The sequence below is a fragment of the Trachemys scripta genome, chromosome 2 (assembly GCF_013100865.1).
Source record: "Trachemys scripta elegans isolate TJP31775 chromosome 2, CAS_Tse_1.0, whole genome shotgun sequence".
Classification (NCBI taxonomy): Eukaryota; Metazoa; Chordata; order Testudines; family Emydidae; genus Trachemys; species Trachemys scripta.
Window position 1 is genome coordinate 174,673,755 of NC_048299.1, and position 26,749 is coordinate 174,700,503.

The 26,749-nt window shown below is 45.5% G+C and overlaps 1 protein-coding gene across 4 annotated transcripts in view; it reads left to right on the forward strand.

The window, feature by feature from the left end:
* DTNBP1 (dystrobrevin binding protein 1) overlaps positions 1-26,749 on the forward strand; it is a 159,192-nt gene that overhangs the window by 33,843 nt on the left and 98,600 nt on the right. For all 4 annotated transcript variants that reach the window (XM_034762368.1, XM_034762367.1, XM_034762366.1 and 1 more), the window contains exon 6: positions 15,319-15,451. In XM_034762368.1, coding sequence (XP_034618259.1) covers positions 15,319-15,451 — 133 coding nt within the window. The remainder of the gene's footprint in view (positions 1-15,318; positions 15,452-26,749) is intronic.

A 26,749-nucleotide genomic window follows, 5' to 3' on the forward strand; every position in this document is an offset into this window, starting at 1 on the left:
ACCCCCCCCCCAACTGCCCCCCAGGACCCTACCCCCTACCTGTACCCTGACTGCCCAAAACTTTCTCCACTCCCCTCCAAAAGCCCCCCCCCCGTTTCTTGACTGCCCCCTCCAGATCCTTCCTGTCCCTTCTCCTGCCCCCCCTTACCCTGCTGCTCAGAACAGGGTGTTGGGCTCTGTGCCAGCCGGACACATGGCTGAGCTCCCCTGCACAACACAAAACCCGGTCCCTGGCCCTGCACAGGGCTGCCGGAGCGGGCTGCAGGAGGAGGAGCTGCCGGCCGGCTCAGAATGCAGGGGGGGGGTGGGTGGGAGGAGGAAGCTGCTCCGGAGTCCAGCCCGGGACTTTCCTGCAGCCCTCCCAGCCGCTCGCTCTGCCGGGGGAGGGGGAAATCCCGGACATTGTGAGTGCTTTACAAATTCCCCCCGGACGCTATTTTTAGCACACAAAAGGAGGACATGTCCGGGTAAATCCGGACGAATGGTAACCCTATTATACACAGCATCACAATCTCTACCAGGAGCTCTTTAATGACCTGAAAATCAAAAAGGGGAAACATGGATGAATTGCTAAGGCTAATTACAAAAGAATAGCACAAGCATGTAAGCACAAAATCAGAAAGGCTAAATGATAAAATGATTTATACCTAGCAAGGGACATGAACACAATAAGAGGCTCTATTAATACATGAGGAGCAAGAGGAAGATGAAGGAAAGTATAGTGGGGAAGGAGAGCTAATAACTGGTGACATTAAGAAGGATGAGATGTTCAATGCCTATTTTGCATCCTTTTTCCCAAAAAAGGTTAATGGTGACTGGATATACAATAAAATATTAATAAGGTGGAAAGAACACCAGTCAAAATAGGAAAAGAACAGGTTGAAGAATATTTAGATAATTTTAGATGTATTCAGACTTTCGTGGCTGGATCCAAAGCCCTGAGGGGCTGTAGTTTGCCCACCTCTGGGCTAAAATGTCCCCCTTATGCCTTTCCCACATGAGAGTAAAGATGACAAAAAAGATTGTGAAGGATCAGGCCATGGCAATAATCCCCTCCTCATTAACCCTGAAGTCTTGGTTCTTAGACTTAAATTTAAATTGATTTAAATACAACAGGAACCTCCTTTCAAACTCCCAACACACACCATAGTGACACAGGTACATATCCTGAACCAATATTCAGTGCTGCCTAAATACAGGTGCTCATTCTAAGAAGGTGATAAATAACTTCATTTAAACTGAAGAAAAACTCCTTCATGCCTTCCTTCAAATTCTTCTTGCTTTCAGGGTACTGCAGAATTGGCAAGACAAGAGTTAGTTATCCTGCAGACCTATTCTTGGAGTTTCCGGCCCTGTTAAAAGTTAACCTATTCTTTCTCCTCTGAAGCTTGTCTCGTCAGAAAGGTAGAGTGGTGCATCCAAATAATACCACCTCTGGAACCCTAAAACAGACCTCTTAGCTGCAGAGTTTTTAGGGGAGGATGTCTTGTGCTTAGCTGAGGGGATAAAGGAAGTAATGTTGGAATCCAAAAGCCTTCTGCTGGGAAGCTTTACATGGCCGAATGGAACTGGTTTAAATGGTTTGCTCAAGGCAACTATTCCTGTTTATTGTAAATGCTTATTTATCTTCTATGTTGTTCCTAATACAGGGATATGTTAGTCACTGGTGTTTTACCATCCCATGATGAAACAAATTTAAAACGCTCCCAGGAATTCTATCCAGTAGCCTACTGATCTTCCGGAATTTAATATGTTAAAACAATGAAAAATCTTACTATTGCTTGTGTCAGGTTACATGCTTCCACTTTTTGTGGGCATTACTTAGTCTAGGAGGGTTTGAGCTGCACAATCTGGTGGCCCATTCACTTTACACTATTTCACAAAGACAAGGTGATATTCAAACCCCACCCTCAAATTCCTGACAAAAGTTTTATCAAACTACCATCTCTGTTACTACCACTGCCTGCCTTTTCCCCCCAAAGCTGTAGAACTATAGTGAAGTAAGGCTACATGGCCTGGGTCTCTAGGTATTAACAACTATAACCCCACCAATTTGAAATGTGAGACTTATTTATGGCCCTTGGTCAAATCTAAAGACTAACCCGCCTCAGTTAGGACCCAGCTGCTGTGTCTGGGCTCGATCAACTAGGGAAATGGCAACCTTAATGGCACATACGTACACTGACCTTTTTGTGTAGTTTGTAGAGCTGCTGTATGAAGTTTTGGCTTGCACCTTCATCATTATTCAATATTCTCTTGACACTGCATCATAGATACTAATTCAATCCCCTTTTCTGAAAGGCTCCTTGTTTACCTCCTCTGGGAGGTTGCACCTAGTTGCCTACAGTAGGGCTAGGGAAAGGTAAGGGAAGAAAAGGGGGTTACTTTTCAACAGTAGCTCCTGTTCTTCGATTGTATTCTATCCACTCAGCTGCAGTGACCCTGCCTCTTTTCCTCTACTTCTGAGCCCAACTGCAAATAGAGCTTCTGGAGATATGGAGCAACTGAAGGGTATTTATATCCTTGGCCTATAGAATGTTGCACTGCAAGGAAGGATAAAGGATACTAACTGTTTGGATTCTGTAACTGCAGAATGTTTTTACTAGAATTTACTGTGGATAAGGATTAGAGCTGTTTGCAACATTTTCACTAAAATTAAAAAACAAATTATGCTGGTTGGGAAGGTTTTTGGGTCAGGCTCGTCATGTGCTTGCTTGCTCTTGAAAGGGAGAAGAGGGTACATCTACTCTCCCCAAAACAACAACAAAAACACAGCAGATCTCAGAGCCCAGGTCAACTGACTTGGGATCGTGGACTGAAAAATGGGAAGAGTCAATGTTCCCACTCAAGCTGGAGCCCAGGGTCTGAAACCCAGTCGGGGAATGGGTCTCAAAGTTCAGTCTCCAGCCTGAGTGGGAACATCTACACTTCCCATTTTTTAGCCCCATAGCACGAGCCTGAATCAGGTAAACCAGCTCTGATATTTACTTCTGCAGTGTGGTGGTGGTGTTTTTTGATGGCGGCTGCTGCTGCAGTTAGAAATACCCAGAGACTTTGATGCCCTACCCTGGTGGTTAGGCCCCAGGTCTGGGATGTGGGAGGCCCAGGTTCAGATCCATGATCAAAAACTGCTTCTAATCAGTCAAAGCAGGAACCTGAACTCGGGTCTCCCACATACCAGATGAGTGTCCTAACCACCAGGCTATTGGCTATTGTGGGATGGGTCAGTTATCCTTCTTCCCCTTTCTCCCTCCCTGTCCCCCGCATCTTCTCCTCTCCTTCCCTCCTGGACCTGAACACTTCTGTGAAAATTCTGGTTTCAATGATTTGATATCTGATTGGGGGGAAAAAAAACTCTTGTTGAAAAATTCCCAGCAAGCTCTAATCCCAGACCAGTGCCCTAATCACTCAGCTCTAGAGTTCTTCTCCTCTCCCAATTACGTTTTTGTGAAAATGGTCAAAAGGTTTTGCTTTTCTTCCAATGTGGAATGTATACAAATTTCAAAACCTTGAAAGTTGCTGTAAAACTGAATTGTTGTCTCTAGACTCTGAGAGCTCTAATTAGGATTAAAACATAAATCCCTGTTATTCAAGCAAGTAAATAAGTTGTTTTCTCCCAGGCTCCCACTAGAGGCTGCTCAAATACTGCAGCTCAGAAATGGTTGGCTGCTGCTGGACTCTAGTTTTCACCCTTTCTCTTTCTCTTTTTTTAAATTGCTTGATTTTATTACATGATTTCCTCTTCTTTTAAAACAGGAAGAATACTAGTAAAATAGTATCTCATTCTGAATTACACTGTGGGAGACCTGTTGTGTGCTAGTGAGATTTGCAAATTAGTAAGTGAACAGTTATTTAAAAAGCAAGTTAGTGAATCAGTTTTCTGTGATTTATTTTGAAAATTATGGTTCATTATACTTCATGAGCTAGTACTGTAAATGCTTATTTTCACAAAATATTAAATATTACCAGATATAGAAGAATATTTTAATCACGTCTCTGTGAAATTTTTGCTAGGCGGTAGGATGGGTCACTTATTGCAATATTCTAAAATGTGTGGATTAATGAGGTTTTACTGTTATACAATTTTATGTTGGTATGTGAAGTTGAAATTGTATGTTTTATTCGGGTCACATACAAACACTCAAGCTGGGGAACTTCATGTACATCATTCCCATGAATTTTAACTACTTCTGGAGCAGGAGGTCCAGGTCATGGCAGGAGAGACTAGCTTACCTGGCGCAGTGGCAGAACCCGGCGTAGTGGCCTTTCTGGACGCCCTGGGCCTTCCATCAGAGCCAGGGATGGAGTCAAGGGTCGCGCTCGGCAGCAATGTCAGTAGCTTCAGCTACTTTTGTTCCACTTTCTGGCCCTCAGGAACCTGCAGCCCTGGCGATCTCCCGGCCACTGCAGCCAGCTATTGAGGCATCGCTGCAGCATACATCGACGCAGTCGGCTATGGCACCATTGACCGATGGTGCTGACATCGACACCTACAGCGACGCCTGTAATGCCATGGGTGTCCTCTGTCCCGGCACCTACAGGAACGGCACCGTCCAGTCAGCTCCAACCTGGGATCCCCAGGAGTTGCGGAACTCCTTGGGTGCCATGGGGAGGGAACAGCCACCCTTCATGGGGGCTTCTTCCTCGCCAGATGTGGCACTGGCGGGCACCACTATAGCCCCAGCTCTGGAGGGTAACAGGGCCTTGCAGCAGTTGCTGCAACAACAGGGGGGAGGGATAGCTCAGTGGTTTGAGCATTGGCCTGCTAAACCCAGGGTTGTGAGTTCAATCCTTGAGGGGGCCACTTAGGGATCTGGGGCAAAATCAAAAATTGGTCCCCCTAGTGAAGGCAGGGGGCTGGACTCGATGACCTTTCAAGGTCCCTTCCAGTTCTAGGAGATGGGATATCTCCATTAATTTAATTTAAAAATTAAAAAAAAAGTTGCTCATGGCCTGGGCATTCATGTGGAGCAGGTAATCAAAGACACGGATCCCATGGTGGACATCCTAGCGCCCTGCAGACCTGCACACATTGCCCTCCCTGTCATCAAAATTGTATCTGTCACAACCAAAACTTTGACAGACCCCAGCCTCGTTTCCCCCCACAGCTAAGCGCAATGAAAAGCGCTACTTTCTGTCATCGAGCATCTGTACTCGCACATGCTGCCTGATTCCCTGGTTGTGGATGCTGCTAACCAGTCTGAGCAGCAGGGCTATCAGGGACCCTCCCCTAAGAACAGGGAAACGAAAAGACTCAACCTTTTTTGGTAGAAAGGTCTATTCTATGGGCGGGTTTCAACTCCGCATTTCAAACCTGCAGGCCGTTGTTAGCAGGTACTGCTATTATACATGTGGAGCAATGGAAAATTTGCAAAGCTGCTGCCACAATACTTCCATGCCGAGACTCGGCCTTGGTCAAGGAGAGCAGGCTCATCTCCTGAGCTTCCCTGCAGGCGGTGCTAGACGGAGCTGATGCTGCCTCCAGGGTGATGGCTACAGGGGTGGCCATGAGAAGGGGCTCTTGTATGGCAGACCTGAAACTTGGAGCCAAGGTCCAGCAGGCTATTCAGGACCTCCCCTTTTGAGGATGTGACTCTTTTCTGGAAAGACAGATAAAAGGCTTCATAGCCTAAAAGACTCAAGAGCCACCCTCAAATCACTGGGCCTCCATACTCTCGCCACGCAGCGGAAACATTTCAGACCGCAACCTCCTCTGCGGTTCTACCAACAATGGAACCGACAGGCTGGTTCCTGGAGGAGGAATAGGAGCGGCAGGAAAAGGCCACACCCATCCTCAGGCCAGGGGTCTGGCCAACCCAAACCAGCTCCCTGGCCCCAAACCGACCTTTTGAAGGTGCAGTTGAAGACGGCGCACTAGAACAAGAACTGGATCTACACTGCCTTACTTTTTCATCCCAACTATCCCCTTTCTACTGTGCATGGTCCCATATCACTTCGGACTGCTGGCTGCTCTGCACAGTAGAGTGGGGATACTCCATCCAATGCTGTGCCCTCCTGCTCTTCCACCCCCCTTCCCCGTCCCTCTTCAGGTACCCCTCTCATGAGCAACTCCTTATATAGGAGGTGCACTTGCTCCTTTTGCTAGGGACAGTAGAAGAGGTTCCTCAGGAGCAGAAGGGCAAGGGTTTCTATTCCTGGTATTCCCAGGCCCATCCTAGACCTGAGAACTCAACAAGTTCATGAAGAAGCTCAAGTTCCACATGGTCTCTTTGGCCTCCATCATCCCTTCATTAGATCCAGGAGCCTGGTATGCCGTCCTCAACTTGAAGGACGTATACTTTCCCATAGTAATAACTGTGCCCCACAGAAAATACCTCAGGTTTGTGGTGAACAACAACCACTGTCAGTTCACAGTCCTCCCGTTCGGCCTGTCAGTGGCACCTTGAGTGTTTACCAAGTGCATGGCGGTCATGGCCGCGTTCCTGCACAGGTGGCAGGTACAAGTGTTCCCGTACCTTGATGACTGGCTCATCAAGGGCCAGTCCAGAGCTCAAGTGGAGGCACAGGTCGAATTCATAAGAGTGACGTTTGACAATTTGGGCCTTCTTCTGAACATGGGGAAATCAACATTGTCTCCAGTTCAGTGGATAGAATTTATAGGGGCGGTGCTGGACTCAACCCAGGCCAGGGAGTACCTCCTGGAAGTGAGGTTCCAAGCCCTCGGCAACATCATTCAAAGTCTCAGGCAGTTCCCCACCACTATAGCAAGGAACTGCCTGAAACTTCTAGGACACATGGCAGCTTGTACCGATGTGGTGCAGCATGTCAGGCTCAGACTTCGGCCTCTTCAGTCCTGGCTAGCGTCAGTGTATCGGCCAGCCTGGGGCAATTTGGACAGGGTCATAACCCTGCCCTTCCAGGTTCTCAACTCTCTCCTGTGGTGGCTCGACCTACAGGTAGTATGTGCAGGGGTCCCTTTCTCCAGCCATCAGCTGTCTCTCTTCCTAGTGATGGATGCATCAGCACTGGGCTGGGGAGCACATCTGGGGGACCTCAGGACTCAAGACCTCTGGTCTGGGGCAGAGCTCGCTCTCCACATCACTCTCAGAGAGCTGAGAGCAGTGCGCCTGGCATGCCAGACTTTCCGTACCCACTTATCAGGGAAATGTGTATTGGTAATGACAGACAACACCACGGCTATGTTCTATATCAACAAATGGGGGTACACACTCCTCTCCCCTGTTCCAGGAAGCCCTCATGTTGTGTAGAGCATTCAATACACCTTCAAGCATCGTACCTCCCAGGGGTACAGAACAAGTTGGCGGACTATCTCAGCAGGTTGTTCCACGGCCATGAGTGGTCCCTTAACGCCCGGATGTCGAAAACTCCATCTTCCATCAGTGCGGCTTTCCCCAGATAGACTTGTTCACCACACGGCGCAACAGGAAGTGTTAGCAGTTTTGCTCCTTCCTGAGTTACAGTCCGTGTTCCATCACAAATGCACTCCTCCTCCTCCCATGGGGAGACAATCTCCTTTACTCGTTCCCACCCATTCCGCTTGTTCACAAGGTACTCAAGATATGGAGGGAACAAGCTTTGATGATGTTGATAGCTCCAGCCTGGTCTCACCAGCACTGGTACACATCACCAGTCCATGGAAGCCCCAGTCACCTTGCTGCTCTTCCTGGTCCTGTTGACCCAGGGTCACAGTCATCTCCAGCACCCTCGAGTCACTACACCTCACAGCATGGAAGCTCCACGGCTGAATCCAGTGGTGGTTTCCTGTTCGGACTCGGTCAGACAAGTCCTCCTTGGCAGTCGAAAGCCCTCCACCAGGGTTACCTAGCTAGCCAAGTGGAAGAGATTCTCAATCTGGTGACGCAACATGGTTCATCACCCCCTCACTTCTTTACCGTGTATATTGGACTAGCTTCTCCATCTTAAGCAGCAGGGGCTGCCCATGTCGTCAGTAAGGGTTTACTTGCTCGCTATCTCGGCCTTCCATCCAGGTACTGAGAACCGGTTGGTCTTTGCCAACCCTATAGTTAGCAGTTTCCTCAAGAGACTCGACAGGCTATACCCACATGTCCAACAGTCAGTCCCAGTCTGGGACCTCAATCTGGTCCTTTCCAGATTGACGAGGCTGCCCTTTGAATCACTCGCGACATGCTCCCTGCGCTCACTCTCTCGTACAAGGTGGCATTTCTGGTGGTGATAACCTCAGCCAGGAGGATGTCTGAGCTCAAGGCCCTAATATCAGAGCCTTCCTACACAGTATTCTATAAGGACAAGGTTCAACTCAGAACACATCCTCCCGAAGGTGGTTTCCTAATTCCACATCAACCAGGAATGGATTTCCTCCCAGTGTTCTATCCTAAACCACTTTTAAGCGACCGGGAGCAGAGGCTGCACTCATTGGATGTTTTCAGAGCACTAGCCTTCTACATCAAAAGAATGAAGCCGTTATGGAAGTCTATTAAACTCTTTGTAGCTGTGGCAGACAGCATGAAAGGTGTCCCAGTCTCCTCCCAACGAATTTCGTCATAGCTCACATCCTGCATCCAGGAGTGCTACAGCTTGGCAGGGGTGCCTGCTCCTCTGCTCATGGCGCACTCCACCAGAGCGCAGGCTTCCTCGGCAGCATTCTTGGCACGGTTCCCACCCAGGAAATATGCAGAGTGGTGCCATGGCCCTTCATACACAGAGGTCACCGCACATTATGCTATCACCCGGCAGGCCAGAGATAATGCTGCCTTTGGTAGAGCAGTACTCCAATCAGTAGTCCACTCCAACCCCACCTCCAGAACTTTAGGCTTGGGAGTCACCTAATTGGAATGAACATGAACAAGTACTTGCAGAAAAAACGGTTACTCACCTTCTTGTAACTGTGTTGTTCTTAGAGGTGTGTTGTTCATGTCCATTTCAATACCCACCCTCCCACTCCTCTGTCGGAGTAGTCAACAGGAAGGAACTGAGGGGGCATCGGGTTGGCAGGGCTCTAGATTAAGCGTCATGAAGGGGGCGCCCGAGCCGACGCAATGGATGCTGCTATGGGAAAAAATTTCCTGTTGCTGCGCGCACACTCCTAATTGGAATGGACATTAACACCACATCTCAAAGAACAACAGTTATGAGAAGTATCAGAGGGGTAGCCGTGTTAGTCTGAATCTGTAAAAAGCAACAGAGGGTCCTGTGGCACCTTTAAGACTAACAGAAGTATTGGGAGCATAAGCTTTCGTGGGTAAGAACCTCACTTCTTCAGATGCAAGTAATGGAAATCTCCAGTTATGAGAAGGTAACCGTTTTTTCTGTTGATAAACTTGTTTTACTTTTACAAAACCATTTCACTGCTGTATATTGAACTACAGGGTAAAATCCTGAGTAAACTACCAGGCTGGTTTGCATTCCCCGTCTCTTTGGAGGCAGCAAACTTGATGACTTTTGTGAGGATCCAGTGGGAGGGACTGAAGACTACAAGGGGGATGGGAAGGGCTGTTGGTATCACCCTGCAAGAAGTAACGAAGCTGGTGAAGTCCGGGTGATGCCATTGTGCTGTGAACATGCTGCTGGTTTTCGGGCTCTGAGCCAAACTGCACTCCACAGAAGCACCTGGGGTTACACAACAGGCATTGGCAGAATCCTTTATTGGTCTGGGTGAACCCCAAATTATGGCATTTCTCTTTTACAGAGGTTAGAGTCTGACCAGTGGGTGCTTAGCACAGTAAAGGAGGGGTTACCTCACCTGGTTCATTTCTTCAGTGACTTATGTGACAGTACATTCAAGCCACAGGAAGTGTGTTTGATTTGTAGTTAAGAACATGCACTGCCAATACACAGTGCTCCCTATCGGTCTGTCCTCAGCACTGAGGATGTTCACCAAGCTTATGACAGTAGGAACAGCCCATATGCATCATTTTGGAGTGCACATATTTTCCTGCCTGGATGATTGATTAGCACAAGGAATGTCAAACGGAAATGTACAAAACAGCATCCTTATCAGAGATCTTTTCTCATCTGGGGCTAAAGTTGAATGTAGAGAAACTGACATTACTTTTATAGGAGCAGAACTGGACTGTGCCCACGAAGGCTTTCTTTCCAATGGACAGGTTTGTCTTCCTCTGTGAAAACCCCAAATCTGACCCATGGACAGCAGTGCATTCTTGCCTTCAGCTTTTGGGGCATATGGCCTCGGGTGTCTGCATGTTCAGCATGCCAGACTTCACCTCAGATGTCTGCAGGCCTGGCTTCACTCAGTATACCATCCAAGCACATGCTCTCTGGACATGCTGATTTGCTCACTTGCACTGGTGCTTGAGGACCTGAATTGGTGGATAGATCCCTGGAACATCTGCAAAGGGCTCTTACCACCAGTGCTAACAATGACTCTTGTAACAGATGCATCCACCATGAGCTAAGCTTCCCATCTGTGGCAACTTTTTAGGCTCATGGACTATGGACATCACAAGAGTCTTCCCTCCATAAAAATGTATTGGAGCTTTGAACCATTCGTTGCTCCTGTGAAATTTCATTACCACTGTCAGGAATCAGGTGATTCAAGTTCTTACCGACAACACACTGCTGTGTTTTTTATCTGAACAAGCAGGGAGGTGCAAGATCCACAAGTGGATCACTTCTTCATAGCAAAAATGAGTTGAACTTTTGCATAAAAGAACAACATATCACTGAAGGAATTTCAGCTCCTAGGAGTGATAAACAGTATAGCACAATTCCTCAGCAGACACTTTGTAGACCATGATGAGTGGTCGGTAAAGGAGGAGATTCTGCAAGAGATTTTCTATCCATGAGGGTACCTGGTAGTAGCGTCTTTTGCAACCATCCTGAACAATAAATGCCCAAAGTTCTGCTTCAGGGCAGGTCACAGCCCTGACTCCATGATAGATGCTTACTACTTCCCTGGTTGAGTAGTCTGCTGCATTCCCTCTAGTTCTGTTACTTCTGAGGATAATTAGGAGGCTAAGAAGAGATGAGGCAATGTTAATCCTCGTAGCTTTTGCCTGGCCAAAACAGTACTGGTACATGGACCTACGTCAACTCTCAATTTAATCAGCTATAGCTCTACCTTTGGTTGAGGATCTCTTATCTCAGAGCCAGAGCTAGTCACTGCACTCCAGTTTACAATTTGTTCACCACCTCATGGCTTGGATGATCTCTGATTGAGCAATGTGGGGGGGAAAAAGTCTGCCTTCAAGATTTCTGGGCCATTTTGATTAACAGCAGAAAGGTCTCCACCTGAGTTACTTGTGTAGCAAAATGGATAGTACTTTAATTTATTTTTAAAAGTAGTCCTTTGCAAAGCTCTAAATGTTGGTGTGATTTGTGTAAATATATCACGTTATAAATAATGAAGATTTTAGAATTTTGAAAACCTAATATAATTTGGACTAATATGGATTAGTCATAACAAACTATTAGGTGTGAGTCATAATATATACTGAATAGGCTATGTGTATTATGCACGCAAATGGCTCAACAGATTTTTATCAGACTTTCCAAGCAAAAGATATTCTGAGCTGTGAGAACGAACTAGAGAAATCAGTCTAAAACCTCTGGAGAAATTAAATTACTGAAAATGGTGGTTAAGAATGAATGTGCTATCCCAGCCATAAACGCAGCATAGCATCATGCGGTGCAAACAAAAGATTGTTATGATGTGAAGTATCATAAAGTTAACCTTGCCATCAGTTCTGTATGTCATTTTGAACGATGACAGAGCCAGAAATAATTATTTTGCAGAACTTTCCAAACAAGCAGCAGGAAAACTTTGAACACCCCATACTAACATTTACTAAACTTTGGAAAGCTGAGTCTCTCCAAGAAAATGAAACTTAACTGCATCTCCCCCTTCACTCCTGCCACATGGCATTAAACCAAAATGATCAGTCACTCAGACCTCGTCTGCACTACAGGGTTAGGTTGACGTAAGCTGCTTTGTGTTGACTTAGCCGTGGAAGTGTCTTCATTTAAATATGGCTCCTACTAATGTAAGTACCTATCTACGCTGATTTAATAACACCACATCTCTGAGCGGTAGAGAGTCATAGTTGATGTAATTAGGTTTACGCAGTGTCTGTGTAGACATTGTGTTGCTTAAGTCAACTGTTACTGGCCTTCAGGAGCTGTCCCACAATGCCCCACACTGACAATACAATCAATACAAGTGCTCCTGGTGAAGACCCATGCTGCTGACACAAGGAGTCAAGTGTGCATACACACGTGTGATTTTATAACTGGTAGCTGTATGCTGATGAAAGTTAGGTCAACATAATTTTGTAGGGTAAACATGGCCTAAGAGAAGATTATCTAGATCCTCTTAGTATTCTGCTTTCTTCCATGCTTTGAGCAGTGAATGAGTTAACAATAGTGACCTTTACAGTACTATCATTGACATTTGAGTTAGAAGCTATGGAAATGAATGGAGCAGTTGACACTTCAGAGCTATTGTTTGAGCGCTTTGTAGACTAAGACAGGCATCAATGACACTTGGGTCATGTTTTCATGGTTTTCTTTGCAACCATAACAACTAGAGACTGACTTATTTGTGAAACGAAAGTTGAGGCTCCCGAGAACAACTGAGAGGCCTGTATGCAGTCCCCTCCTTCACCCCATTCCCAGGGGTGCTGCTGCAGGGTGGTACAGTGCATGCTTCACAAAACACTGCCCTACATAAATACTGTTTTTTATTTCTAGTTTCTTTTCATTTTGAGGTGTATTACTGTCCAAAGCTCATTGATGGAGCCTACAGATTCACATAAATACAGTTTCAAACTACATAATTTAAAAGCATACACCAGGATTTGTGAAGCATAGAGATGTAGCGAAGCGTGTGGTAGACAAATAAACATTCAGCAATATTAATCATTTAGGACTAAGTGAAAACATTTTTCCAGAAAACATGTGTTCAAAGTTTTTTTTATTGTCTTCCTGATCAAGCAAGATTCAAAAACTAATGTACATACAAACAAGTGAAAAAGCAGTTTGCTTTACATTAAAGTTATCAATTCCTGGTCTTAGTAACAGCAGCAGCGTGGAAAACTTCAGTAGCTCAGCAGTGCTTGAAAGATGCTTAGGTGAATCCTGAGATTCCTTCTCTGAGGCTGCTGTGTAGAGCCAATGGCTGCCCTCCCATGCTCCCTGGTCAGGGGCCGAAACCATGCTGAATTCCAGAGTCTGGCTGCCATATATGGCAAGCTTGTTAGTTGTTTGTGAAATGGTAGCTCCCTGCTCTTAGTGGGCATTGGGATTTGCAATTTCTGGCTGAGTGACAGCTAAGAAAATTGAAAAGCTTGTATAGCCCAAGATAGTTCCCAGCTTAACACAGCCAAAATGAAGCTGTCAGCCAGACAAGATGACAGGAATGCTTTTTCAGCCTGGTGATCCTTTCTCCTGAGCATCCAAAACACAGGGAGATTTCACCTTTGAACCACTTCTCTGCACTCTTCCCTGCTTGTTGTTGTTGCATGAGAGTTACTGCAGTCCTCAGAGATCCCAGAGCAAAGGGGGGAAATGGTTAGGATCTGCATTAGGTTGCTGGAGTTCAATGCTGCTTGAGTTGTCTGTCGTCCTCTCCCATCACATATAGGATTCTTCATCTCCAGGATTGGGAGGACTGGTCAGCAGCCAGTTTACCCAGTGTGGCAAATTGATACAGACCTATGCGATCTACAAACTCCATTCTGTTCTGTGAACTTCATTTTGATTGTAACCTATACTATATCTTCACATCTGCAGTGTAGCCTTCAGCCTGGGCTGGGACACCCGGGAGGTGTTAGAAGAAATCCCTTCACCTCACAGAGGGGCTAGCAATGGGAAAGCCAGCAAGAGTCTTCAACCTTGATAGTCTTTCATTCAAATGAGTCCACCCTAGTACATTAGGCTTGCTGGAATCCGGAGGAATTCGTTTTCTCACTTTGGAACCCAAGGTTGAACTGACAGGTTTTGAAGTTGCCTGGGAGGTCAGCTGCCAAAGGGGCCAGAACTTCAAGGGCCAGATCTTCTTGAGTCTGTGGCTGTCGTGGGCGATCTGTTGAACAGGAAGAGAAGAGAAGACTGAGTAGACGGAGTGGGATGGATTTGTAACTTTTGTGCTTTGTCTAATAAGTAAACTCTGGTTTAGAAGTTTCTTTGCAAAGTCTGTGTATTCCATTTGGTTTAGCTGTCACAAAGTCCACAATGAGTTAAACTGTAAATAGGAGTGCCCATGCAGTGGAACTCTGATAGGGCATGGTTAAACTACTGGGGAGTCTTTGGAGGGGCAGCACTCTCTTGGGGCATGGTCATGTGGACTGTGGAGTACCACATCCCAAGAATCTGGACACTGGGAGAGTGCATGAGAGGCTGGACTAAGGTAGTGTGTAGATCGGGGTGGGCAAACTTTTTGGCCTGAGGGCTGCATTGGGTTTCTAAAATTGTATGGAGGGCCGGTTAGCGGAAGCTGTGCCTCCCCAAACAGCCAGGCGTGGCCCAGCCCCTATCTGACCCCTCCTGCTTCTCGCTCCCTGATGGGGGGCCCCCCCCCCCCCCCCCCCCCCCCCCCCCCCCCCAGCCCCCCTTCTCCCTGACCGCCCCTGGAACCCCTGCTCCTGACTGCCCCCCGCTGCCCCATCCAACCCCTCCTCTCATTCCTGACTGCCTTCCCCCGGGACCTCTGCCGCCATTCAACCCCCCCCGTTCCCTGCTCTCTGACCGCCCCGACCCCTATCCACACCACCACCCTGAACTCCCCTGCCCTCTATCCAACCCCCCCTTACTGCACTGCCTGGAGCACTGGTAGCTGATGGCGCTACAGCTGCGTTGCCCAGAGCGCTAGGACAGACAGCTGCGCCACCCGGCTGGAGTCAGCCACACTACCACGCAGCACAGAGCACCGGGTCAGGCCCAGGCTCTGCAGCTGCACTACCCGGCAAGAGCTTGCAGCCACACCACCCAGAGCATTGTGCCGGTGGCGCAGTGAGCTGAGGCTGCAGGGGAGGGGACTAGCGTCGGTGGGCAGGGGCTGAGCAGGTGGGTCCCGCGGGCCGTAGTTTGACCACCTCTGGTGTAAATGCTAAGACTCAGTAGGATTAAAAGCACATGAAATCCAAAGCTTGAATCCAATACAGAAGCCTGGTATCACAAGGGGCAACTGAATCATGGTTATAATACCTTTTCATAGGAATCTATTGTGCCTCTCTTACCTGGACTGGAATTTGACCCAGAAAAAGAGGATAAATGTAAATGTGTGCATAATTTTACCATATTAAGCAATTTTAATACTTGCCTCTGGCTCACTGTTTCTGGGAAAAAAATTATCTTTCATATATATGAAGCTTGGCTAATATTTATTTGTTTTTCTTGCAGCCCAGCTAGAGATAAACTTAAAGGAAATGGAAAATCATCTGTTGCATCTTGAAGACCTGTGTGGGCAGTGTGAGTTGGAAAGGTACAAACATATGCAGGCACTACAGCTGGAAAACTACAAGAAAACAAAAAGGTAACTAAACTACAAATGCTATGAATAGTAACATAAAAATAACTATCAAGCCATTAGTTTATAAACCTTTAATTCTCAATGTAAAATGATCTTGGTGCTTTTCCTTATCTTAGAATGTGGTCCATTTTGTTGTCAAATAATTTGTAAATGTCAGGGTTATCTATGGCAGTTGACATATGATCTACAATAGGGTAATTTAACATTTGTTTTGCTGGTAGTGAAGTATGCAGAGTATGCATTTGGAAAAACAGTGTATAATTAGTGTTCAGATGTGGGTAAAATGATTCCTCTGAATTTCAGTTGTTGCTTGCCACAAGCAATAGGAATAAAGGCACTAAGAAAACATTCAACTAACTGTCATTTTAAAAAAAGTTCTTGTTTATCCCATACCTGTATTTTTCATGCTTTCAAATCTACAAAGTAGAAACTATTTTTCTCTAATCCATCTTCCACCTCTGCCTCTAATAAATGCTCTCCCCAAATTGGCCTTTGCTGCCACTACTGCTCACTTGTCACTGTTTTACATTGACTGTCCTCTAGAGTGTTCCACTTGTAGCAATAAGTAGGAGTGTGCAGAGTCTTAAAAAAAACAACCAACAACAAAAAAAGACACTAGAAATGGACGAATCGCTTTCTGGGTCTGTTTTTTGTCAAGAGTGTCCAAAAAGTCTTCTAGTTAAATATGAATAAAACCACAGGTAAGCACCGCCCCAATCCCCAGCACTGAGCCCTCCTTGCCCCCCCCCCAAACTCTTACCGCTTCGAGGCGGGGGGGCCTGAAACTGCCCCAGCAGCAGAAGATGACTGGCGCAGGGGCTGCCCGAGCTGCTCATTCGGCTCCCGGGCCAGCCGCATGGGTCACTGCAGAAGTCATGGAATCAGTGTTTGCAGGATTGAAGCCTAAATAAAAAAAAAAATCAGGGTGGGAGAAAAGAAGCTTCATTATTTCCATTAAATAGATGGGGAACTGAGTCACAAATTGGCTAAGTGACTTGTCCAAGGTCACACAGGAAATCTGTGGTAGTCGGGAACTGAGCCCAGATCTTCTGATTCCCAGACCAGTGCCTTAAGAACAAGAGCATCATTTTTCTAGGGCTGTCAGATGATTAAAAAAATTAATGACAATCACGAGATGAAAAAAATAGTCGTGATTAATTGCAATTTTAAATGCACTGTTAATAATGAATACCATTGATTTAAATAGCTTTGGATGTTTTCTACATTTTAAAATATACTGATTTCAGTTACAACACAATACAAAGTGTACAGTGCTCTTTATATTTTTATTACAAATATTTTCACTGTAAAAAAGATAATGTATTTCATTTCACCTCATACAATTATTGTAGTGAAAGTGCAACTTACAAATGTAGAATTTTTTTTACATAACTGCACTCAAGAACAAAATAATGTAAAACTTTGACCACCATTCCAGAGGCCATGATTCCATGCTGATGAGTGTTTTGCTCAGTAATGACCCAAAGCAGTGCACAAGTGATGCATGTTCATTTTCATCATTTGAGTTAGAAGCCACCAACAGACAGTTGATTTTCTTTTTTGGTGGTTCAGGTTCTGTACTTTCCACATCGGAGTGTTGCTCTTATAAGACTTATGAGAGAGCATGTTCCACAGCTCATCCATCTCAGATTTTGGAAGGCACTTCAGATTCTTAAATCTTGGGTTGAGTTCTGTAGCCATCTCTTCTTTGCGGTTTTTCATATCTGTAGTGGAAGTGTTCTTAAATTGAACAACATGTGCTGGTTTGTCATCCAAGACTGCCATAACATTAAATATATGGCAGAATGTGGGTGAAACCATGGAGCAGGAGACATACAATTCTCCCCCAAGGAATTGAGTCACAAATTTAGTTAATGCGTGGTTTTTTTTAAACAAGTGTCATCAGCTTGGAAGCGTGTCCTCTGGAATGGTGGTTGAAGTGTGAAGAGGCATATGAATGTTCAGCGTATCTGGCACATAAATACCTTGCAACCTCAGCTACAACAGTGTCCTACAAATGCCTATTCTCACTTTCAGGTGACATTATAAATAAGAAGCGGGCAGCATTATCTCCCATAAATGTAAACAAACTTGTTTTCTCCTAGCGATTGGTAAACAAGAAGTAGGAGTGAGTGGACTTGTAGGCTCTCAAATTTCTCATTGTTTTGTTTTCGAGAAATGTAGAAAACTTTCAAAAATATTTATAGTTTTAAATTGGTATTCTGTTATTAAACCGTGCGATTAAATTATGACAATTTTTTTAAATCTAGTTAAGTTGTGTTGCGTTAATTGCTTGAGTTAACTGCGATTAATTGACAACCCTGTATTTTCTCTGTTGGGACAATATTACCCAATAGGGGACTCAGTTTTTTATCACCACCCTGCTTGGCGCAAGTATAGTGCTGAACAGTGGCAGTCTACCAATTCCCAGATTCTAGTTAATTTGCCACACAACTATTTAAAATCTTGTATGAAAAGAAGTAGATTATTGAATCCAGTTAAATGTATTAATCCTTCTGAAGCATTCTGAGAGGATTTTATTCAGTATATGTGTTGAGGCATGCAGGTATTTTTTCAAATAAATCTCTTTGGAAGTAATTTATTTTCCAAGACGTCAAAATACCTATTAAGTTTGCTAAACAGCTGTCAGTTAGTTCTATAAATAGCTTAACTTGCTTGGCATACTAATACTAAATTGATTGATTGATGTTAGTTATTTGGTCAGGTGTAGCCAAAATAACAACAACAAAATATCATAGATTATACCTGATGAATGATGTAGGCCATTTTTAAATGATTAGTTGCCTTATGCATAGTGTAGTGTTTTGGAAGATCCCACTGTGTTTTAAAATTTAGAATGGAAAGAAATAATGCTTTAGGTCAACATTAAACCATTAAAATTAATTTCACAGTAATTATGGGAGAACTGTCTCTCGGAAATAGACCTCTTAATCTAGTCCATGTCAGATGACTTATGTTTTGCCATTGTGTGTTGAGTAACTATTTAGAAGTTTACTACTCCAACAAGATGCTTAAATGTTTGATTATAATTACGGCTAAGATTTTGTCATGGTTATTTTTAGTAAAAGTCATGGACAATAAACAAAAATTCACAGAAGCCCTGACTTGTCTGTGACTTTTGCTGCTGCGGCTCCATGATTTCCCCTGCCACTGTGAAGGCTGGGAGCTGTGGGGTTCCCCCTCTGCCCAGGGCAGCTGGAAGCTGCGGGAAGGCCCTCCGCCTAGGGCGGCTGGGAGCTGCAGGGGGACCATATTTCCCAAAGAGGAAACGGGACACCCCTAGCCACTTGCCCAAGGCATCCCCTTTCCCCTGTGCGAGGCTGTCGCCTATCCCTGGAACCCTGAGGAGAGCCTCCTCAGGAGTCTGTCACCTGTCGCTGGAACTTTGCAGGGGGCCCCCTGTTGCTGCTGTCTCTGGAACCCTGCCAGGGCCCTGCTGGCTGCCAGCTTGAGTCCCGCAGTCCCTGGGGCTGAAGCAGAGAATGTCATGGAGGTCTCTGGAAGTCACGGATTCTGTGATTTAAACGTAGCTTTAATTATAATGCATTTCAGAGCCTGATTAGTTTATCAGAGCATTGCTCTCTGAAGTTTTGATTCTAAATTGTAACTGTTTTGTCTGTTTAGGCCCTGATCCTCCAGTTGATTCCATGTGGGCACAGGAATATACCCACATGCAATAAGCTGTAGGTTCAAGACCTAAGAAAGGACAGGAACTGTTTGTGTTTGTACAGCCCTTTGTACAATTGGACCCTGGTGCAAAACGAATAATAATGCAATAAACAACCAGAAATAACCATATCGAAAAACTTAAAAGATTTGGTCACTAATGAAATCAGTAGGTAAAGTTCAGATGACAAGGCAGTAGCAGTGTCAGGAATAAGAAAGCTTCAAAGGTTTTGCTCACATTAATCTTGTACCGATGGTTCCAGATATTGGTAGTCTAACAACCACACACTTAATTGATTTGCACATTTCTATTAAAAAAATTTTTTTTGAATAGTTCACTAACTTTTTTTCCAAAATTAGGCAGGGCTAATATAACACATACAATTAAATATTGTGTCACAGCTGCTAGGCTGAATGACCGAACAACAATATTTGGAGTACAGTCTCTAAATTTCCTGCAGTTGGGAACATGTGTGCATGTTGTGCTGTTCCTTATCTGGTTTCAAACATATTAATTGCATGGGGTTTGAAATTGACAAGACTGTTTGTTGCTCTTGAAGTTCTTTGAAAAACAAGTAGGCTTCTTGTTCTCTAATGTCAATACATGCTTTAAGAACAGAGCCAACAGAAAGATGAAGGAAGGAAGCTATTCTTGATTAGAATAAATCTAAAATTCTGGGTTTATTATTGGTAGGGTAATCTTTTTTAGGAGCTAAGCGTTTAACATTACTGCAATCCTTGGCAGGACTATTTTTGTCTGGGGACATTTTAAAGAGACAGATCCATTTAACTAAGGGGTAAATTGTTTTTAAACATAATAGACTCAAAGTGAAATTTGTTTTCAAGATAATTTGTAATTCTCTCACAGGCTTCTTGTTTCTGATGTACTTAAAGAATTTCTTGTTTGTTTTTTACTTTGGCTATTTGTCCATCAGTTTCCCTCCTCCACTTCTTAATAGCCACCTTATATTTTGTGCAGTAGATTATACTTTTTTGGCTTCTGTGAGGGTTTATGCACCTCCTTACAGGGCAGCACAGCCTAGTGGCCAAAGTCCATATGAGCGTCCCTAGTTGCAGGGCAGCATGGCCTAGTGGCTAAAGTCCATATAAGCACCCCTGGTTGCAGGGCTGTAGGACCTTACTACTGGCTCAGCGAGGGGGTCCTACTGAAACACGCTGAGGCTTACCGGGGTCGAGGTACCAGTCCGTCACCTCCCCTGGGCCGTTCCCTACTGGCTGGGGAGTTGCGGTCTCCCACGGATCTCAGGGTCCTCCGTGAGTCTCCGGATCCGTCGCCTCCTCCGGTTCCTCCCTCAGTAGGGGTTCATGCTGGCCGATAAAAGCCTTTGTTCCTGACAGCTCCCAGAGCGTCGGCTGGTCCTCTGCAGGAGCTTCCCAGTTAGGTCCTTCCCCTGCGGCCGCCAGCCCTGACTGAGCTGAGTTCCCTCCTTTTATACTCGGTGAGCATCTGGAGCATGCCCAGTATGAACAGGACGGGACTTCCTCTGTCAGAGCTACTGGTCTGACGTCGCTGGGGCCAGTGTGGGGCGGAGCTGCCCCGTCACAGCTTCATTAGGGTTGGCTTTTAATTTTCTGAAGAATCTCTTTTGGCTTGAATACGTTTTTTTTACCTTTTTATTTAACCTTTCTGTTTTTTCTCGTTTTCCTGCTTTAGTCTTTGTTTTATGGCTAGGCATATCTTCTGTAACCATAATATACTTAATAGCCACTGTGCAGAGTCTGACTTTTAGTTTGCTCACTCATGAGCTTTGTTACTTTTATTAGGCTTAGTTGTTTCTCTAATCTCTCTCAATATGGTGTACACATTATCCTTTTTCTGATCAGAAGTCTGTTAGTATAGCGTTACCATTATAACTGATATATAAAAACGCTAGCTGTGAAGCCGTTCAAGTTGCTACACACATTCCATACCTGATATAAACCCACAAAAGTAAGGAGATGAAAAGTTAAATCATTTCATCCTCCATGGTACATGGTAGTTGTGGTAAAGGAAAATGTAACTCTGTCCCCCCTCAATCTGCCCTTCTCCACATATCCCTTTACTGAAGTATTTTGTGTTTGGAGTGAGTAGTTTGGTAAAGAGGGGGGGATGTGATGGAAGGCTGTTATAACCTTAACTCTAACACTTAGATGTTTTGTGCTATGTGTGCATGGTGGTTATGGTAATGGCAAGTTCTTCAAGTGATTGTCCATATGCACATTCATCTTATGGTGTGTGTGTGTGCCTCATGCACCCAAATTCTGAGTCTTTTGGCCAGCGGTGTCTTTTGGGACTCTGTGTACATCCCGAGTATTCTTGTGCACCAAACTGAGGGCACAAAAGGGTGAAGAAGGCCCTCCAACCTCTGTTTCCCTCATCACCTCCTGTCTTCAAGACACAGTGGCTTGCTGTCAATGAACTGCTGGCATTTTTTTCTCAACTTGCAAATAGAGCAGTTGCCTGTTGTCACTTGGATAGTTTTTATTAGAATTATGTTTTATTATTTTCACCTTGTGATTGTGCTAAACCCATTAATGATGGATATTTAAAATTCTTATTTTGCCTGGGGGAATCGTACATTCCTGGGAAATGTGCTATTTATAAGTCTTTCACTCCCAGGACTGCAAAGATAGAAAAACTCCGTGGCAAACCCAGTGAGGCCTGTTTCAGGCTCTATGGCATATGACAATCCTGCTGCTCCGCCTGCCCAGCCTCCCGTCCCAGCCACCACTACATGTCCTCAGACATGATTCCCCTACTTCAGGCTCTAGTAGGTCAGTCAAAAAGCTGTTGACAAGGAAGGCACAGGGATTAGATGGTTCTAGAGCAGGGGTTCTCAAACTGGGGGTCGTGACCCCTCGGGGTTGCGAGCTGTCAGCCTCCACTCAGAGACTTGCTGTGTGAAAGGGGTCACCACTACAAAAGTTTGAGAACCACTGTTCTAGAGGTGGATCCCTGGATTAAGGTGTCCTCAAAAACAAAAGTGTCTTCCTTGCACCATTCTGCCTTTGAGACTTCGGGGTCCTGGGTTGTGACTTCTGAAGCTCAACCCCTTCACAGTACTGAGTCCTTGACACCAAAACAAAATGTTGAGAAATCTTCAAGTGCAGTATCTTTGTCTTCCCACTTCGCTATGTTGGTACTACCTCTGTTAAAAACCACTGCCTCCACCACCGGCCAAATCAGCACTGTTAGCAGAGGATTCACCCAGCTGGTGAGTCCTCTATAGTAGTGATGTTTGCGGCACTGACAGATCTCTGTGTCTTGCAGGAAACAGCATTGCTATTGTTCACAATATGTGGTGTCTCTTACAGCACCAGAACACTCTCACTGCAGTACCAAGAATCTCCACGGCTCTACAATCCATCCCTATTTCTACTTCCTCACCAGTGAAGTTGGAGTGCTCCTTCTCTGTCCTCTTCCAGCAGCATTGAATGATAGTGAGAAAGGGACGCTCCCACCAGGGCTGGCCTTACCATGAGGCGAACTGAGGTGGCCGCCCCAGGTGCCAGACTGGGGGAGGGGGGGTGCCACTAGGACCCAGATTGTAGAAAATTGTCTGCTGCTGGTGCATATGTATTCTCTCTGCTCTAGATGCACAGAGATGGTGGAGTGCTGTGTGGAGGAAGGAGGGCCCAAGAGACATAACAGGCAGGCAGGAGAAAAGGTGAGAGGGAATAACAGAAAGCAGCAGGAGCTGCAGGGAGAGAGAGGAGGAGGAGGAGCCTCTTATGTATCTCTCTAGCACCCCCAGGAGCCTGGACTGATTCGCACCAGCTTCTCAGGGAGCTTCCTATTTCCTGCTGCTTCCCTGAACCCACTTGAGGAGAACAGGCAGTCAACTGAAATAGTAGGAGCCGGTTAGGCCCTTAAAACGCTGATATCTTCCCGCGCTCAGGCCCTGCTACCAGCCTGCTTATTTGTCCCCTTCAATTGAGTGTTGAGAGCCACTATAGCTGGCATAGAACAGCAGTCATGAGTGAAAGAAAACACCCCTCTGGGGCAGCATTCAGAAAAAGAAAGCAAGCAAATGAAGCTTTTCTATCTAAGCTGGAAGAAGCTCTCCTGAGATACAGACACAAATGTTCACAGTGAGCCTTCTGGCCCCAGTGAGGATGAGAGTGGTGAGGAGATGCCTGATCTTCCAGTTAGTCAGAGTGCAGGTGACCTGACAGCTACTGCACATCCATATCTCCATCTCAAATGGATGTAACCATGCACATTCCTGAAGAAAAGTGTAGATCAGAGAAGAGTGTGGTGGAGGCACAAGAAACAGCTGCTGCTGAGTTTAGTTCCTTAAGTCTAAATGATCCAGGACTGTGGACCCACTTGAGCAGTAGCCTGAGGGACTTCCTTGTACTGCATGGGCGGCGGGGTGCAGTCAGGGGCAGGGGTTCCGGGGGTGGGACAGTGAGAAGGTGGGGTTGCATAGAGGGCAGGGGAGTTCGTGGTGGTGGTTAGGGGGTGGGGTTGTGGATAGGGGTCAGGGCGATCAGAGGGCAGGGAACGGGGGGGTTGAATGGGTGCAGGGGTTCCAATGGGCAATCAGGGAAGGGGGGGTTGGATGAGGCGGTGGGGGGCAGTCGGGTGAGGGTTCTGGGGTGGCCAGGGGACAGGAGGTAGGGGTGTGTGGATGGGCAGGAGTCCCGGTGTGGAGGGCTGTCAGGGGGCGAGAAGTGGGGGGTAGGGGCCAGGCCACGCCTGGCTGTTTGGGGAGGCACAGCCTCCCCTAACCAGCCCTCCATACAATTTCCAAAACCCGATGCGGCCTTCAGGCCAAAAAGTTTGCCCGCCCCTGGTCTTACCAGTCAGATGAGGGATTTCAAAACGTTCTGAAGAGTGCACAGAAGTTGACAGAGGAACTTCACACTGAAGCTATTTTTCCCACCCATTCAAGAATACAAGAGTCACCGAAAAAGACATTTTGATTATGAGGCACGGGATAATCCCATAAGAGACCCCAAACAACAATTCAAAGTTGAATTCTTTAACCAGGTGCTAGATTGTTTCAGCAGGATCAACTCCAAAGGCTGTTCCAGAATATATGTGCACAAATAAGATGACCACCCTCTTTCCAAATGCTTTTGTTGCTCTGCGCATACTTATAACACTTCCTGTAACAGTTGCCAGTGGAGAACGCAGCTTCTCCAAGCTGAAGTTAATAAAAACACATCTACGCTCGACAATGACTCAGGAGAGGCTGGTTGATCTTGCAACCATCTCCTGTCTTAGATAGTGGATTTAGAGACTGGTCTCTCAACAGATGTGGTGTTCGCTGAGCTGGGCACAGACCTTGGTTCCTGTCCATGGCCATCAGGCACTTACCCTCAATACCTGTAGGCACTTACCCTCAATACCTGTGTGGCCTTATTGGGGGCCATCGACCTCTCATGGAAGGGAGGATTACCTGGACAGACCTCTGCCTTCTAGAGCTTTTTGATCTATAGCTCAATGTGACAGTCTATACCTCTCTGTTCACCCCTTTTACAAGACCATATTAAATTTTGTACAAAGCATACTGTGATTTGCTGATCATTATTGTCCTGGTTAAATGTGTGGCAACATTGTATGTAAAGATATAAGATTCCACTGTATAATATTACAAAGACATATTCCAACATGCTCTGGAGGGCAGTCACAAACAGGTTCCACAGAGACAAAAGCTAGTCAATGCCTCAGCCAGGTGTCAACAAGTTCAAATGTACCAACACCTGAGTAAGTGGCTGGTGTGGGCAAAAAAAGCTACATTTTGACAAAAGAAACTTAAGGTTCCTGGCCCCACAGACTTTCTGAACATCTGGAGATGATTCTTGTGTTAGAGAAAGGGTTATAAGAGGAGAGGACAGATGCCCCAGATAATCTCTGCCTTGCTCTCTGTCCATGGCATTATCAATACCTGAAGAAGAAAGGAAGCAGCATTGTGTGGGGGAGATAGATTCTGACTCAGAGGTTCAGCTAGCAAGACTGCTTGAAAATGTGGTGAGAGACCTTTGCTTTGTATTGACTTGTTAAATTAGGTGTTAGTTGCATTTTACCTTTTATTTCTTTGTAATCAATTCTGAATTATATGCCTCATTACTTGTAGTCAATTAAAATCTTTCTGTAGTTAATAAATTTGTTGTGTTGTTTTATCTAATCTTGTGTGTTTGGGGAAACAAGATAAGATTTGTGCATATCATTTTCTGTTAATAAATGATGGATTTTATATGAGTTTGTATTGTCCAGGAGGGCAGTACAAGGCGCACATTTCCGGAGGAAAGTCTGGGAGTTTGTTGGTGTAGCCCTGTAATGTAATTTGTGAGTGGCTGGCTATAGCACGCATACAGTATAGCTGGGAGTGACTTACATGCCGAAGGCTGTGCGCAAGCAGACCAGGAATGGTGGTTTTCACAGAGAAGCAGGGTAGAAGGCACTCTGCGTTGGAGAATTGAGGAGACACAGCTGTCCATAAGTCCAGTTTGTACCCTGAGTAATGTCGCACTCAGTCACCCAGGCTGCTTCTGAGCAACAGCCAGTTTAGATTTCCTTCCAACCTGAGGATTTACCAGGGATATCCTATCTCATTCAGTTAATGTATTGGGTTCCGCTGTCCTAGTCATCCCCTGTGGTCCCTCCCAGTACATTTCAGATTGATGACTTTGATCTGCACCCAGACTTTTTCATCCTGGAGAGGATGAAAGGCAAACCCAGCTCACCTCGTACACTGTTGAGATGGATATCTAACTGTGTGAGAACCTGCTTTGAGTTGGCTAAGGTGAATCCGCTGACTTCTCTGAGCTCACTCCACCAGAGCTCAGGCAGCCTCAGCAGCATTGTTGAAAAACATTTGTTATGTAAAGTAGTCAAGTGGGGTTCTAGCTATCCACACATTTGCAAAGCACTGTGCTATCATTGAAGCCTCCAGATCAGATGCTGTATTTAGGAAGGCTGTTCTGCAGTCTCTGTTTTCTTGAGTTTCCACCTCCATTAGAATGGTCCATTGCTTTGGGAGTCACTCAAAGGAGAAAGGAGTTACTTACCTGTTTAAAAAACAAGGAGTCTGGTGGGAAGTGAGGTTTTTACCAACGAAAGCTTATGCCCAAATAAATCTGTTAGTCTTTAAGGTGCCACCAGACTCCTTGTTGTTTTTGTAGATATGGACTAACATGGCCACCCCCTGATACTTACCTGTTTAGTAACTGGAGTTCTTTCAGATGTTTTCTATATGCAGATTTCATGACTCACACTCCATCCCTTCTACTTAAAAGTTCTTTACCACCCAGGATTCTTCAGTGGGGAAGAAACTTAGTGGCAGGTGGCCCAATCTACTCTTTTATGTGTTTGGTGCAGGACACAAGGACACTCAGGATGCATGTGTACGAAGTGGCTTGCCCCACTGCACACAGGGTTTCCTAGTCTTTTTTTTTTTTTTTTTTTTTTTTTTTTTTTTTGTGGAATGTCCAAATTAAAAGAATTAACAAATGAGGGAAATGAAAGATTTCTACACACACAAACTTACTTTTCCTTCTCCCTGCCACAGGCAGTAAGAGATAACTGAGGGAGAGTTGTGGCCACTCCACCCTTTATATGCTCACGTGGCAACACAAGGAGGCATGTTGTGCATTTATGGCCCT